The sequence below is a fragment of the Aplysia californica genome, unplaced genomic scaffold, assembly GCF_000002075.1.
Source record: "Aplysia californica isolate F4 #8 unplaced genomic scaffold, AplCal3.0 scaffold00456, whole genome shotgun sequence".
NCBI lineage: Eukaryota > Metazoa > Mollusca > Gastropoda > Aplysiida > Aplysiidae > Aplysia > Aplysia californica.
The window spans coordinates 216,560-230,184 of NW_004797726.1; the positions used below are offsets into that span (position 1 = coordinate 216,560).

At 38.7% G+C, this 13,625-nt stretch overlaps 1 protein-coding gene across 1 annotated transcript; it reads right to left on the minus strand.

Annotated features, from left to right (window-relative positions):
* Window positions 1-738: 738 nt before the first annotated feature.
* LOC101856679 (high mobility group protein B3) lies at window positions 739-11,562 on the minus strand. Its single transcript, XM_005105185.1, has 6 exons — window positions 11,450-11,562; window positions 7,111-7,253; window positions 6,328-6,438; window positions 5,738-5,873; window positions 4,913-5,019; window positions 739-2,606 (listed from the first exon to the last, which is right to left on the minus strand). Exons 1-6 carry the CDS (start codon window positions 11,451-11,453, stop codon window positions 2,475-2,477), a joined length of 633 nt encoding a protein of 210 aa, XP_005105242.1. The 5' UTR covers window positions 11,454-11,562; the 3' UTR covers window positions 739-2,474.
* Window positions 11,563-13,625: the final 2,063 nt, after the last annotated feature.

Sequence of the window (13,625 nt, forward strand, 5' to 3'; positions counted from 1 at the left end):
GTGTCTTCCAACCACCCACAGGGCCAACCTGGGATGCTATACCATGCTTGAGTAAAAGAAACAGATTGATAAAGTAAGTTAGTTTTAATTAAAAATAAAAAGGATGAACAGCAGAGGGAAAAAGAAGACAGATTTAGTTTTAGTTTAGTAAGAGTTTTACGGCATTTGCAACACAAGGTCATACAAGCGCAGAAAAATAGGTGTTACAAGTAACAAACACAAAAAAGGAGGAGAGATCAGGACAACAGATGTTTGGTAGGAGCAAACCTACTACTCATTGGTGATCTCCAACCACCTGTTGAGTGGGATACAGAAGCAGAAAGTAAACAGGCAGAAATGTGATGTACTCCTTGCGTCTTGATACTGATAAAATACATCATGTAGGCTACCTTGCCCATGAAGGAAAAAACCCCACATGTAGCATCTTTTGCGAGCAACTGTGAAAACAGTAGCCACTTCATCACCACAGACGCTGTTCCATACACAAAACAAAAACCGCAATTACAGTACATAAACCAAAGAATGTTAGGTTTTTCAAAAAGCTTAGTAGAGGTTTTACAGCCCTCTCAACTGCATAAGGTCATAACTCATATGAGCGCCAGAAGATTAGAGGTGTTACAAGAGAGTAGCAAACAAAAAAGAAGAAGGGGAGATAAGGACAATAGATGTTTGATCGGAAAACAGAAGCAAATCACACCAGAGCACCCGCCAACCATCCACAAACAAAAGAAAGAATCATTTCTTGGTACATTCAATTTTATTCATTACAACACATGTTTTTTTTTGGACATGAAACTTAACATTATAAACATTTAAAACTATGATCAAAATCCCCAAGAGCGATCATGAAAACTATGGTCGTATGTGAATGTTCACCATACTATTCTAAAAAAAACAAGAAAAAAAAAAAGAACAAAAAAAGTGAGATGACTATGATATGAAAAAATGAGGCAGGGACAAAAGTGATGATATAAACACGTGCAGCAATGAAAATGACGACAAATGATGATGCTGTGAATGACCTGTCTGAATCCCTCCCACCCCAGGAAAACTGACACAATTCAATTGAAGGAACCTACAACACTTACACTGAGACACGTCACAATACGAACAAACCATTACATGTACATGCTCAGTCCTGACGGAAAAAAACCAAACCAACCTAATATTTTTTTTTTCAAAGTGAACTCGCAGCACACACAAAATCCGTGCATGCAGCACAAGGAACTAGAGATAAAAATCCAAACGCAATTATTGTTCAGCTGCCCTCTTCCTGCTAGAATGCATGATTGATAGCAATGAGAATATATATAGCTAGAACTTACAACATTGCCTAAGGAGATCAATTATAAACTTTTACACAAACCCTCAACTTACTTAAAGTGCCAAGTTACATTTAAAAAGGTACGTACATGCATGTACATTCGGAACCCGGTGCCATTTTAATTAAAAACGCGTCACTTTCTGTTGCAATGATGGTCAATGCTATTGATATGTACATTGCACAGGGGGACCACTTTCAGTTCATACAAGACTCGTCATAAACCTTGAAACAGTCAAGTCCAGAACAAGAAGACACCACATGCGAATGCAACCACTGGACATGAAGGATGGTCACACAGAACTGTCTCGATGAAACTGCATGCTAAACAAAGAAATTCAAACTTCTTCTGTCATCTCATGTCAAAAAGCTAGGCATCCCTGAGAGGTAAAGGTAAAATTGCAAGCAAACAAAATTGCTATCTGCCTACACAATATCCTAGTCTCATTTTAAAACGGCCAGAGAAAAATATAAAAACGTATAACCCAAGCCCCCAATTTCAAAGGACTTGCAGACGTTTGTTACAGTTATTTTCCCCTAGTTAAGATGTGTTAGTCCAATAAAACCATCTTATGCAGTTTGGACACAAGACTGAAGTCTCCGATTTCTCAGAATGGAAGTAACAAGCAATTCCTGCTTCTCTCCCATCAAATAGATCACACATGTGTAATAAAAAAAAAAGTTTGGTGCTGGACTGGTAGACTGTTTTGTATCGAAGTGTACATAAAAAAAAGAAAAAAAAAGAGCAAGCAACAAAACAGATGGGCGGTGGAGGAATAGAATAAAAAATGAACACATTACTGAATTGTAGGTTTACACAGCAGGACTGAGTTAAAGTTAGAGAAGACCTAAATAAAAATATGCCACTTAAGAATCAAGAAATGCTCAGATCTTTTAGAAAACAGTGCCATTGCTGGATTTGTCTCGTCTCCATTTACTTCCCCCCCCCACTGACATAGCAGGAGAAGCAGAAAAGGAGAGATCCTGGAAAAAAACAATCCGGGGGGAGAGCAAAGCAGGGGCAGGGAATACTACAATTTAAATTTTGATTTCAGACCTGTATGTAAGTAGAAATGGTTGTGAATGTTTTTTAAATTTTATATCTTAAAAATATATGTACAAGTTGAAATGGTCATGGGGTGAGGGAAACAGTTCACTCGTCATCATCATCGTCCTCATCATCATCCTCTTCCTCATCGTCATCTTCCTCTTCATCCTCCTCCTCCTCTTCGGGTTCTGGCCTGGGTTTCTTTGCAGCAGGTGCACCGCCAGGTCCCCCTCCGGTCTGCAGAAATCAAGCAATTTGAGTTATTTTTAGTTTTAGTAGGAGTTTTACGGCACTCCAACACAATAAGGTCATAGAAGTGCCAAAAGATAAGAGGTGTCACAAGAGAGTAAAAAACAAAAGAAGTAGAGATCACGACCATAGATGTTTGATAGGAAAGAAAGAGCAAACCACACCAGAATTGAATTGAATTATTTAAAAGACTCAGTTTTAGTAATGTTTTTTAAAATTAAGTTTTACGGCACTTGCAACACAATAAGGTCATAAAGTGCCGAAGATTAGGTGTTACAAGAGAGTAACAAACAAAAAAGGAGGGGAGATAATGAAGATAAATGTTTGATAGGAAAGAAGAAGCAAACCATACCAGAGCACCCTCAATCACCCACAGTAAGAGTTATAAGGCAGAGATGCCAACCACAGAAAACCGAAATGAGTATTGGGAAATATGAAAATGTGTATTTTCAGCGGAAAATGTGTATTCCCCACGACCGACCAACCAGTAAAAGTAAAATGTTCAGGGTGTCCAGCAATATTTCCTTTAAAAAAATTACTAGCTCACCAGCTCAAAAAAGGGAGCAAACACGCCTACAATATACATGTATCCAGTCAACAACATGTTAGTGTTAAGTGTCGTACTGGGGTCTTGTTTGACTTAAGTATTTCAGTCTGTTATATAATATTCCCCTCTCATTATTATAAAAAAATAAATCCTGATTTGAGAGTTCGGAAGGGCCTAGAACAAGATTTTCGACTATCAAGAACCAGTCTGGGTGTCATGATTCATATTATGAACTGACAGACTCAAATTATTGCTCAACTCAGAGAAAAGCAATAACTTGAGAATGGCTCAAGTAGACCCGTGCACTGTGAGAGTTGTAACAACTGTGGCAGGGCAAGATGCAGTGACACTGAAAATCTGCCAGTCTTGAACAGAAAGCTACAACATACACCGTAGGTATAATTTACTTTCACCCATCCAATGAAACGCGAACACTTTATTTCAATAACACAGACTTGCAAAGTGTGAGGAGTCCCGATTCCGCACACGGCCTGCACCAACGCACGCTTTGCAGAAAGCTCTAATCAAAATTCTGAAAGGTGCTTCCAAGTTTTTGTCCTCTGGTGTTGCCTTACCCCCTCCCCCCCGATAGTATCTTAAACCCCCTAAAAATAAATAATCCCCTCCCCTATTCCATAGTCACATTTCGCAATGCCGTTACTGCCACCAAAGACGGTCTTTGCTCACACAATGCCCCATTTATTCATGATGCGAATGCGCGCAGGTTCAGTGACCGGTCACGAAGGCGAGCCAGACAATCTAAAAATCGGACGACGCTTGTATTTTCTTTTCTTTTCACAAGCGACAGCACAGCGACGGGTCCGAGTATTTAATACATTCTATTTGCACGGCGACATTGCGTTTATACTGCACCAAAGATAGTACAGCCTACGGCTGTTCTATCTTTGACTGCACAACCTGCATGCCACAAATGCTGCGTTAGCCTATCAGACAACTGCTGGCAAACTTCTCGGTGGTAACGAAAGCAGCTCTTGATTTTTCCCGATCGAGCCTCGGTGTCACATGCGCTTCCGCCTGCCGCCATAGGCATTCGCGTGAAAGTGAAACGTACTCTCCGGACAGGGAAAGGCTGAACGAATCACGATCGCGACCGGCAAAAATGAACTTACTGACCACATCGGACTTGGTTTTCAAATATTATTCCAGTTCTGCGATACTGATACTATTTTGACAAAAGAGGGACTTGATATAATTAGGTTTATTCGCCAAAGCTGAATCTCGTATTTTTCGCATTCCAGGATGTGTATTTTTTCATGAAAAGTCGTATTTGCATATTTTCGGAAAAAAATCGTACTAAAATCGTACTGGTTGGCATCTCTGATAAGGCAATGGCGACACAAATAGGTAGGGGCGTTTCTAAAGAGAATCTTAGAAGGAAAAGGATGATGTTTTACAGAGGCAAGAAGGTGCAAACCACACCAGAGTATACACCAACCACCCATTAAAAAAAATGATTGCCTACAAATACAAAGACACTATCCAAAATCAAAACCCTCCAATGTCAAGAATGTAGATCTACACACGAGCCACAAAGCAAGCAATACTACAACCATCAATTAATCAGAAGGGAAGCAAGATGATTGGATTAGTGCGCTTGCAACCGAAAGAGCCCATGAGCTTTTTCTCAGATAACTTAGTAAGCAATACCATTTTTAAACACGCCCCTAGCACCAAAGAAGACACACTGAAAAACCCCCCAACAAAACACAAAAAAACATGTACTCACCCGTCTGTACTCGGTCATTGCGATCTCGTACTTCTTGGATTCTTCAAGAGCTCTCTTCTCGTATGGTTTCTTGTCCTCGTTGCTCAGACCTCTCCACTCCTCACCAGCTGTAGATCACAGAAAGTCAAAATGTAATTTATAGTATTTTTACTATCTACTTTTGAACACTATCCATTCAAACCAGCCAGCCTCCTACACGATCTAAATTGTGCCAAAGGGAGCGTAAAAAAAGAACCCCCCCAACAACGCAAAGTTACATCAACATTGAGTATTGAGGAAGAATACTTCTAATTTCTTTACCAAAATCGGCAAGAGAAAATTGATATGAAAACATAACTGGTCATTAGAAAAGAAACTGACATCCCAGAAAGTAAAAATGGTAGAACATAATACCATGAATACAGATCAAAGTGTTAAGTCCACATGCAGGACATACACCATAATTCAAGCAAAAATGTTTCGCATACAAACACATACGATTACCCCACTGAGACACCCTTTCATCTCTCCAATGAAACAAGAAACGAGTTATGAAATAGTCGCAACTGCACACAAGATAATCATAATCATACTTTGCAATTTAAAAAATAATCAGTACAGCTATACACGATCCAGTCCCAAGTAAAATAGTTTTGACTATAATATACTCTTTCAATCTTACTAGTGAAAGCACCCCCCCCATTTGACCAGTCATTACTTCAAAGCATTATGATTATACTATTAAGATCAGTTTGAATGTTTGGAGCTGTAAACTACACATTTAGAGACAAGAGTTAAAAGCATGTTACCCCCCCCCCCGAATTCTATAAATAGAAAGATACGTACCCATCTTGAGCAGTTCTTTATGCTCAATTCCCTTGTTGGCCATTCTGATACGGAAGTCAGCCAAGAACAAGAAGTAGGCAGTTGGAGGACGCTTGGGCTTGTTGGGGTCGATGGTCTTGCCCTTGTACGCAGCCATCTGTTCATTGAATAAACATAAAAGTAGAAATCAGATTTTCTGACAAATATTTACTGCACTTAAGGAAAGATAAAAGAATGGAACAGGAAAAGTCAATTAAAAAAATAAATCATCAAAGCTATACACAATCCAATCACACGTAAAATCTTTGTGACTAAATTTTACAGCACTTACAACATACCTAGGGTCATGTGTAAATACCAAAGATAGATAAGAAGTGCAACCAGAGAATATCATACAAAGAAAAGTAGGATAATAAAATGATCAATAGGCAAGAAGGAGCAACATAAAAAAAAGCCAACCATTAATGAAGGGATGACACAACAAATCCACAAGGAATTTTTTAGAGTACGAATCCACAATTTCAAGTAATCATGACTAATAAAACCAAAAACGAGACATTTTGTGAACTATGGAGGGGGGGAATATAAAAAAATCCGAGCTCAGTGCTGACCTGCTCATCGTATCTCTTCTTGTCCTCAGCGGCAGAAGCATCAAAAGGCTTCTTGTTCTCGGGGGTAAGAGCCTTCCATTTCTCAGAGCACTCCTTGGTGAACTGGGCAATCTGGACACAAGGGGGAAAAGAAGACAAAAACAACATTTTAGAAAGCCAAAAGACAAGATACTTCAATCTTTTTTATTTTTAAAGTTTAGAGAGAGACAGTGAGGGAAGAATATGAAAGAAAAAGTGTTCATGTGTGATCATTAGCTAGCTAATTTACAACACCATGGGAAAACTCACCAAAATGACAAGAGGAATGAGTATCTAGGCCATTAAATAAAATGCAAAATCTATGGAAATCGAAAACAAACTGAAATACAGTCTAACCTTCAAAGGCAATTGGTGTAGAAACTGCTACATTTTGCCAGAATTAACTTGACACCCTTTCATTTACACCCCCCCCCCCCCAAGGCTGTTTGTATATTTTGCACACCCATTGAATTTGAAAAAATTCATGAACAGCCAGTTTGAGTGGAATAAGGCACCCCACACACATGTTCAGCTTCACTCTCTGAGAGAGGTGCACATAACTACTTTGACCATGCACGAAGGGAACAAATGACAGCCCACTACGACGGCTCCACAAAAATTAAACGCACGCCTTCTGCGAGCACCAGCCGTGAGACGAACCGTTACATTACAGCCGCCAGTTCAAGTACCCCTGGTGACCAGGACCAATAAATTATATATTTAAAAAAGAAAAAGAAAAGAAAAGAAAGAAAGAAAGAAAAGTACCTTCGTTGGGGGCTTGCCAGCCTTCGCTGCCTCCTTACGGCAATGGGCCAGGAAGTAGAAATAGGCAGAGGTTGCCCGCTTGGGCTTGTTGAGATCCTTTGCCTTCCTCTTGCTGTTCTTTCCGAGAGCTCCTTTAGGGCGACCTGTCGCATACAGACAAAATTTATAATGAAGTTAGCAATCTAACCATCACTGACAAAACAATAGCTGTCTTCTGAGTTTTGTTTTAAATTATTTTCCCCCTAGCAGGAAAAGTTAATTTGAAGCCTTTCATTTAAAAAAAAAGAAGGGAAATAGAACCCCAATTGGTCCAAAGCGCACAAATTATTATACGGATAGGCTCAAAGTGATAAAGCTTGATTAAAAAAGAAAAAAAAAAAAGATTAATTTGCGACGGAATTCAAGTTGATATTCATGTTCAGCGCATCAATATATATATATATATATAGTAGAAAATGGACAACTGGGACCCAAATGTGAGACGGGGGGGAAAGAATACCAGAAAGAGGCTCTAGAAACCACGAACTTAGTCTACAAAATTTGCCCCTAGAGTCAGAGCATTCACCACTCCTTTCCAACAGTGCCAAAATCAATGAGCCGACTTTAAAAAAACAACAATACACAGGGATGTAGAACTAATTTAATAAAAAAGACAATTCCCACACAAAAGACATTAGAGACGTCAAGTAATTTTCTTCTTCAAAAGGCATCTTACTTTTATCAATGTCATTTCTACGTTTCGGTATAGTTTCTGTTTAGCTGAAAGGTGGACTTGAACTTTATTATAATAACACATTCACTTTCACACAGACCAAAATAGCATATAATTAGAACAAAAAAGGTTGGTATGTGTGTTCTTTCTGTTCGTAAACAACAGTAGACATAACAGAATTTTAAATCCCCGCTTTTATCCAAAATATGCATGTTCCCAGAATGAAAGATAACGCAAAACTCTCGCAAATAACCAAAAAAATATTGAGAACGGGAACCGTTTGGAGAAATAGAGATCAGGCTTATAAATTATTTCCCCGAGCGCTCGGAGAAATAGTCACTTCGTTTTCATTACTTATACTGTATTTCCACTAAAACGACAAAATATCTGTAAAAAAATTACCAGATTATCTTTATAAAGTGCGACGATGATCGCAAGCACATTGGAGATGAGTTCGAAAAGCCAAGGGAGGCTATTCCGACTCGAGCCCGAATAGCCGTTTTTTTTCTTTTTCAGAACAGTTGCACTTTGCCTTGCTTCATAGGTAGTTTCTCGTCACATGAAAATCGTGTAACCACTTAAAAAATGTTCAGGTATTTGGGAAAATAAATCGAGAAAAATAAGATGGCGAGTTACAACTTTGAATAAAATTAACGAAGTGACCATTTCTCTGAACGCTCGAGAAAATAAACGATCTCTATTTCTCCGAACGATTTCCGTCCTTGAGATTTTTTGGTTATTTATGAGAGTTCGGCATCATCTTTCATTCAGCGAGGACTGGGAAGAAGCATTTTCGGCATCGAATTCAATTTCTAGAGATTTTTTAGATGTCTGAATATATTCAGATATTTCAATTGTGGTTGGGGGCAACGTTCCCATTATTCTTCAAATATTTGAAAATGCCTTCAAAAGGTACTGCGAGAAAACTAGACTACTCGACTTTGGCAGTTTAGTAACCTATTTTGCATTTAGTCACCCATAAAGCAATGACTAACCCCCCCACTCGCAAATAACCAAAAAATCTTGAGAACGGAAACCATTAAATTAATTGTCTTATGAAATTATGCCTTAAGCCCCATACTGAAGAGAATGGGTCCTTTCGAATTTCTTATCTTTTTTCTCTCTCCCCACTTTCGATACAAAAATTACACCCCTACAGTTATGGCAGTTGCAGGATAGACTCGTCTCTTACTCTAGATGAGACCTTCAAAAGGATGAGCGCTGTAGGCTACCCAATCTTCTTTACTTTTGAGATATCGACGAGGCTTTCTAGTTTCACAATTAAATGACAATGACAATCTTTATTCATCTCGTAGGGGGAAATTTGTCTTGGTCGTTCACAATGGCAGTAGATGTCACAAAAGTTAGTCCTAAAGTTGCACTCAAACAAACGCACAACAACAACACAGGACATTAGGCCACGAAATACACGTCTCACGCGCTGGGACAACCCGCTGCGTAAAACATTTTCTGTTTCATTTGTAGCATGGTGTGTTCAGTAACCTCACTGCAGTTGGTACGAATGAATTTTTATATCTGTCTGTTCTTCCCTTTTTAAAAAAATGTATTGTTTACAGAGGGCTGATAGGTGAAAATCCGATGTTAGTGGGTGGCTATGGTCACTAAGCTTTATTTCCGTCTTTTTTTTAGAACGTTTGTCTTGTGCAGATATTCAAAGTTACTTAGGTCTCTACCAATCATTCTTGATGCCTTTCTTATCAACTTGTATTTTTATAATGTGCTGCCTTCCCAAAATGCTACCATAGCAAGTGAGACCAAAATTTATCAAAGTTTCTATGATGGTGGTGTAGAATATCTGAAGGATGGATGGATTCAGATTGAAAGACCTAGTGTCCTCAGAAAGTACAGCCTCTGGTTTTTAACAATATTGTTACGTGGTTTTACCGTAAATTTGTTGTCGATTGTAAGACCAAGATATTTGTATGAATCCGTGATTTCAATTGTTTCTTGTTCAATTACGAGTAGTGGGATTGTTGGTTTTTCTTCTCTAAAATCAAAAATCATTTCCTTTGTTTTGAAAAGTTCACTTTCTAAAAAAAAAAGTCCATTTCCCTTGGTAACCTTCCCCATTAGAAGATTTGTCCAGCCAAGGAATTGTAGTATCAACTGAATTTTTTTATATTAAAAAAAATAATCCAGCAGGCCCAACCCTAGCAAATACGATTTAAAACTAAGAAATCATAAGACGCCCATGACATGGCATGCGGCATTACTCTCCGTTTACTACAAATTTCATGATTTGCTATTAGATTCAGACGGAGTACAGATCTTTAACAAAAGTTTCCTGTCGAGCCAAGCCCAACACACAAGAAATGTAGAGATCTCTGCTGCAAAAAGCTAATTTATGTATCGAATCTAATAATCTAGGCCATTTCATGCCTCTATCATCTTCATGGTGACTTCACATTATCATTAGAAAAAAAAAAGAAAAAAAAAAAAAAGGAAAAAACGACAATCTTCCAGTTTGAAACATATAATTCACATATTTGCTGCCTGCTGGAGTCCAATGACAATAAATAATAATAAAGTGAAAGTTAGTAACCCAATATGATCCAAATTCGGCAGATGTGAATAAAACGTTCCATACTGGACAATTGCTGGACAAGGCAAGGGAGCATTTTGACAGGCCACAATTTTGAAAAAAAGCTAAGAAACCAAATTGTCCGATTCATGATAATTCGTTCAATGACAAGAGTAGGTTAGATAGGCCAAGTTAAAGAGAAGAGTTAGCTAAAATAAACCAAAAACCTAGAGTTAGCCGCTTGATATTGGGAAACGGTTTTTGATCACTCAAAAATATCAGCATTTTTTCAGTGATACTGCATACTGAGCAGCCAGTAAACCATTGAGAAGAATTTCTGATCATTTAAACATTTTTGAAAGACTGCTCTTCTCAGTCTTGATCTGTTAGAATTCTACACTCAGTGAGTCTGAGTAGGGATGCTCTAAACTTTTTTTTAGAACCAAAGAAAAAGAAAAAGGACCTCCACATTGGGGCAATCTTTTTCAGACAACATAATTTATGACAGGTCAGGCCACTACAGTAATAATTAAACAAAGATCTAAATCAACAGAAAGAAAATGTATTGAGTTTGATTCAAAACGAGCGCCCTCTTTCAAACCCGCGCCTCTTTCATCTTCTCTGGCTCAAGCCAAGCCCGGCAGAACCAACGCTATGAAACGCTTCTTCTCGACCTTGAGTTGGAACAAAGAAAAACAGTTTCCAAAGGTGCCAAGACCCAACAAAAATCCATTAAAACACCATATTCTAAACAGTTTTAAGTATTCCTAGTATTTCCTTAAAGTAACCTTTTGCATGCTGTAAAGATTGGTAACTGTTATAGTAACGAGGCCCGGTACATGAAATATAGAGGAAATATAAAACGCTATGTGTCTCTGTTAGGAGCGCGCCCACTCTACAAAACCAAAATGGCTAAAGAAGAAAGAAGCCGGTGCCCCGCTTTCGACCAACTCCGTCGCTAAAGCATAAAATTACGAGTCTAGCGACAGTGTGCACGTAAATACATCATTTCACTACCGATTCAAACGATCTAAACATTTTTTCTCGCGTTCTATAATTTTAAAACTTGAATTAAAAATACTTACCCATCGTTGTAGAGTATTCTGTATAGCTGAAAGAGGAACGAGTAGAGAAGAGCTGAAGCACAGACGCTATGACGGCCGACCAACTACAAGCCTTCAAACGGGGCTATGAATAAACAATTCACGTGAACTATATAACACAAAGAGACCCGTATGCTGCTTCCCGCCTGCACAGGATTAAATAGGCGAGGGGAACTAACCCAGTTTATTAGGGGAAATAGTCACAGACGCTTCTACGTCCCTTTATTAAGAAAACTAGCTTTATTTATTTTCATACGACATGTACACGGTATATATATATATAAAAAATGAATTCGAGTAGCGATGGTTGAAAGTGAAAAAAAAATCCTCTCTATAGCGAAGAGAACGCTGTTGGAATCCCATGTCTTTCAGAGAAATTTGCGGCAAATGTCATAGTCTAAACTATGTCCCTTTAAAAAGAAAGTTACTGCACTTGTGTTGTTGAGGTTGTTGTTGTTGTTTTGTTGTTGTTTTTTTTAAAACTTTGATGGTCGAGGTTGACAGTTGAAAAAAATTCGCCTGTACAGCAAGTAGAAACCTGTTCGGGTCCTTTCTCTTCATCTGAATTAATTAATTGTAGCAATAATATGTCTCTTTGATATAGAATCTCTCTTTAATACGGCAGTATTGCCGTTTTGTGGTTGCTATTACTTTTGTATTTTAAAAAAATTACGCTATTTTTTTGGTAAAGAGCAGTTTTAATGGTTGAGGCTGAAGAACTCCAGGATGATGAACTAGGCTGTTTGAATCCTTTTCTTTAGTGTTACGTGGATTAGGGCTTTCGTTTCAGTCTTTACATACCTGATTAGAAAGCCACTTACTTATTGTCTTGTGGTAGTAATAAAAGTAGAGTTAGCAGAAACAGTAGAAGTAGCAGCAGCAGCAGCAGTTGTTGTTGTTGTAGTAGTACTAGTAGCAAGTAGTTGTACTACTACTACTACTACTACTACTACTACTACTACTACTACTACTACTACTATTACTTGTTGTTATTGTTAATGATGATGTTGTTGATGATGTTGTTGTTGCGGTTGCTTTGTATGAGTGTGTGTCTGTGAGTGTGTGTATGTGTGTGCGTGTGTGTCTACGTGTATGTGTGTGTCTGTGTTTGTATATTTGTGTGCGTTTGTGTGTGTCTGTGTTTGTGTGTCTGAGTGAATTTTTATATATATCTCTCTCTGCTTGTTTGTATGTGTGTGTATGTGTGTGTGTGTATGTGTGTGTGTGTGTGTGTGTGTGTGTGTGTGTGTGTGTGTGTGTGTGTGTATGTGTGTGTGTGTGTGTATGTGTGTGTGTGTGTGTGTGTATGTATAGTATAAGGTTTTACGGCGCTCGCAACTGCTAAGGTCATATGAGCGCGCTGTGTGTGTGTGTGTGTGTGTGTGTGTGTGTGTGTCTGACGAGCATGCGCAGCAGCGGAGTCAGTAATTCATCGGCTGCGCCTATCCGTAACCCTGAGAAGAATGCTTCTGTCCATGGTTACCGCTTCGTTACATCTCCGACTTTCCTTGAAATGTGAAATTGTAGACCTATAGATTTCACTCCACTATCAAAACTATTAAGGTTTTTTTGTTTTTTTCTTTTAAAGAGAACGGAGCTTCGAGTTTAACGTCCAACTCCGAAAGAACCGAAACAAATGGGAAATTTTTGTTCAATGCCTTTCCCATGGACACAATGTTGGACCGAGCTGAGGCTCGAAATAACGCTTCGTTTGTAAGGTACCCAAGCGTTATCAGATGACTAGAAATAGAATGCGCGTCCTCCGTTGTGCTAAAAAGATAATACATGTTCCGGTAGGCCGCTTCATGTACGGTGTACAGAGGCGACACGACATGGTGAAGGTCCCACAGGTAGCCCAGTTGGTGTCATGCTTGGCTACGGTGTGAATGGCTATTGTTCGAATCAAAATATTGGGCGACGCGACACACACACTTACACACACACATTATTAAACACACACACACACACACACACACACACACACACACACACACACACACACACACACACACACACACACATGTAAAATTAAAATACATTTAAGCACACACATGGTCCATATATATATATTTATTTTATGCAAGGTGCACAAGCACATCCACGTCACACACATGCATTACACACGCACGTGCACGCGTATATACGAGATGCACGAACA

What these genes read in the sequence shown, in the direction of transcription:
- LOC101856679 (XM_005105185.1), bottom strand. An exon ending in CTGGCAAGCCCCCAACGAAG is followed by an intron (nt 6,439 to 7,110) that starts GTACTTTTCTTT and finishes CCTTGTGTCCAG; the next exon opens with ATTGCCCAGTTCACCAAGGA. An exon ending in AGAAGAGATACGATGAGCAG is followed by an intron (nt 5,874 to 6,327) that starts GTCAGCACTGAG and finishes TTCAATGAACAG; the next exon opens with ATGGCTGCGTACAAGGGCAA.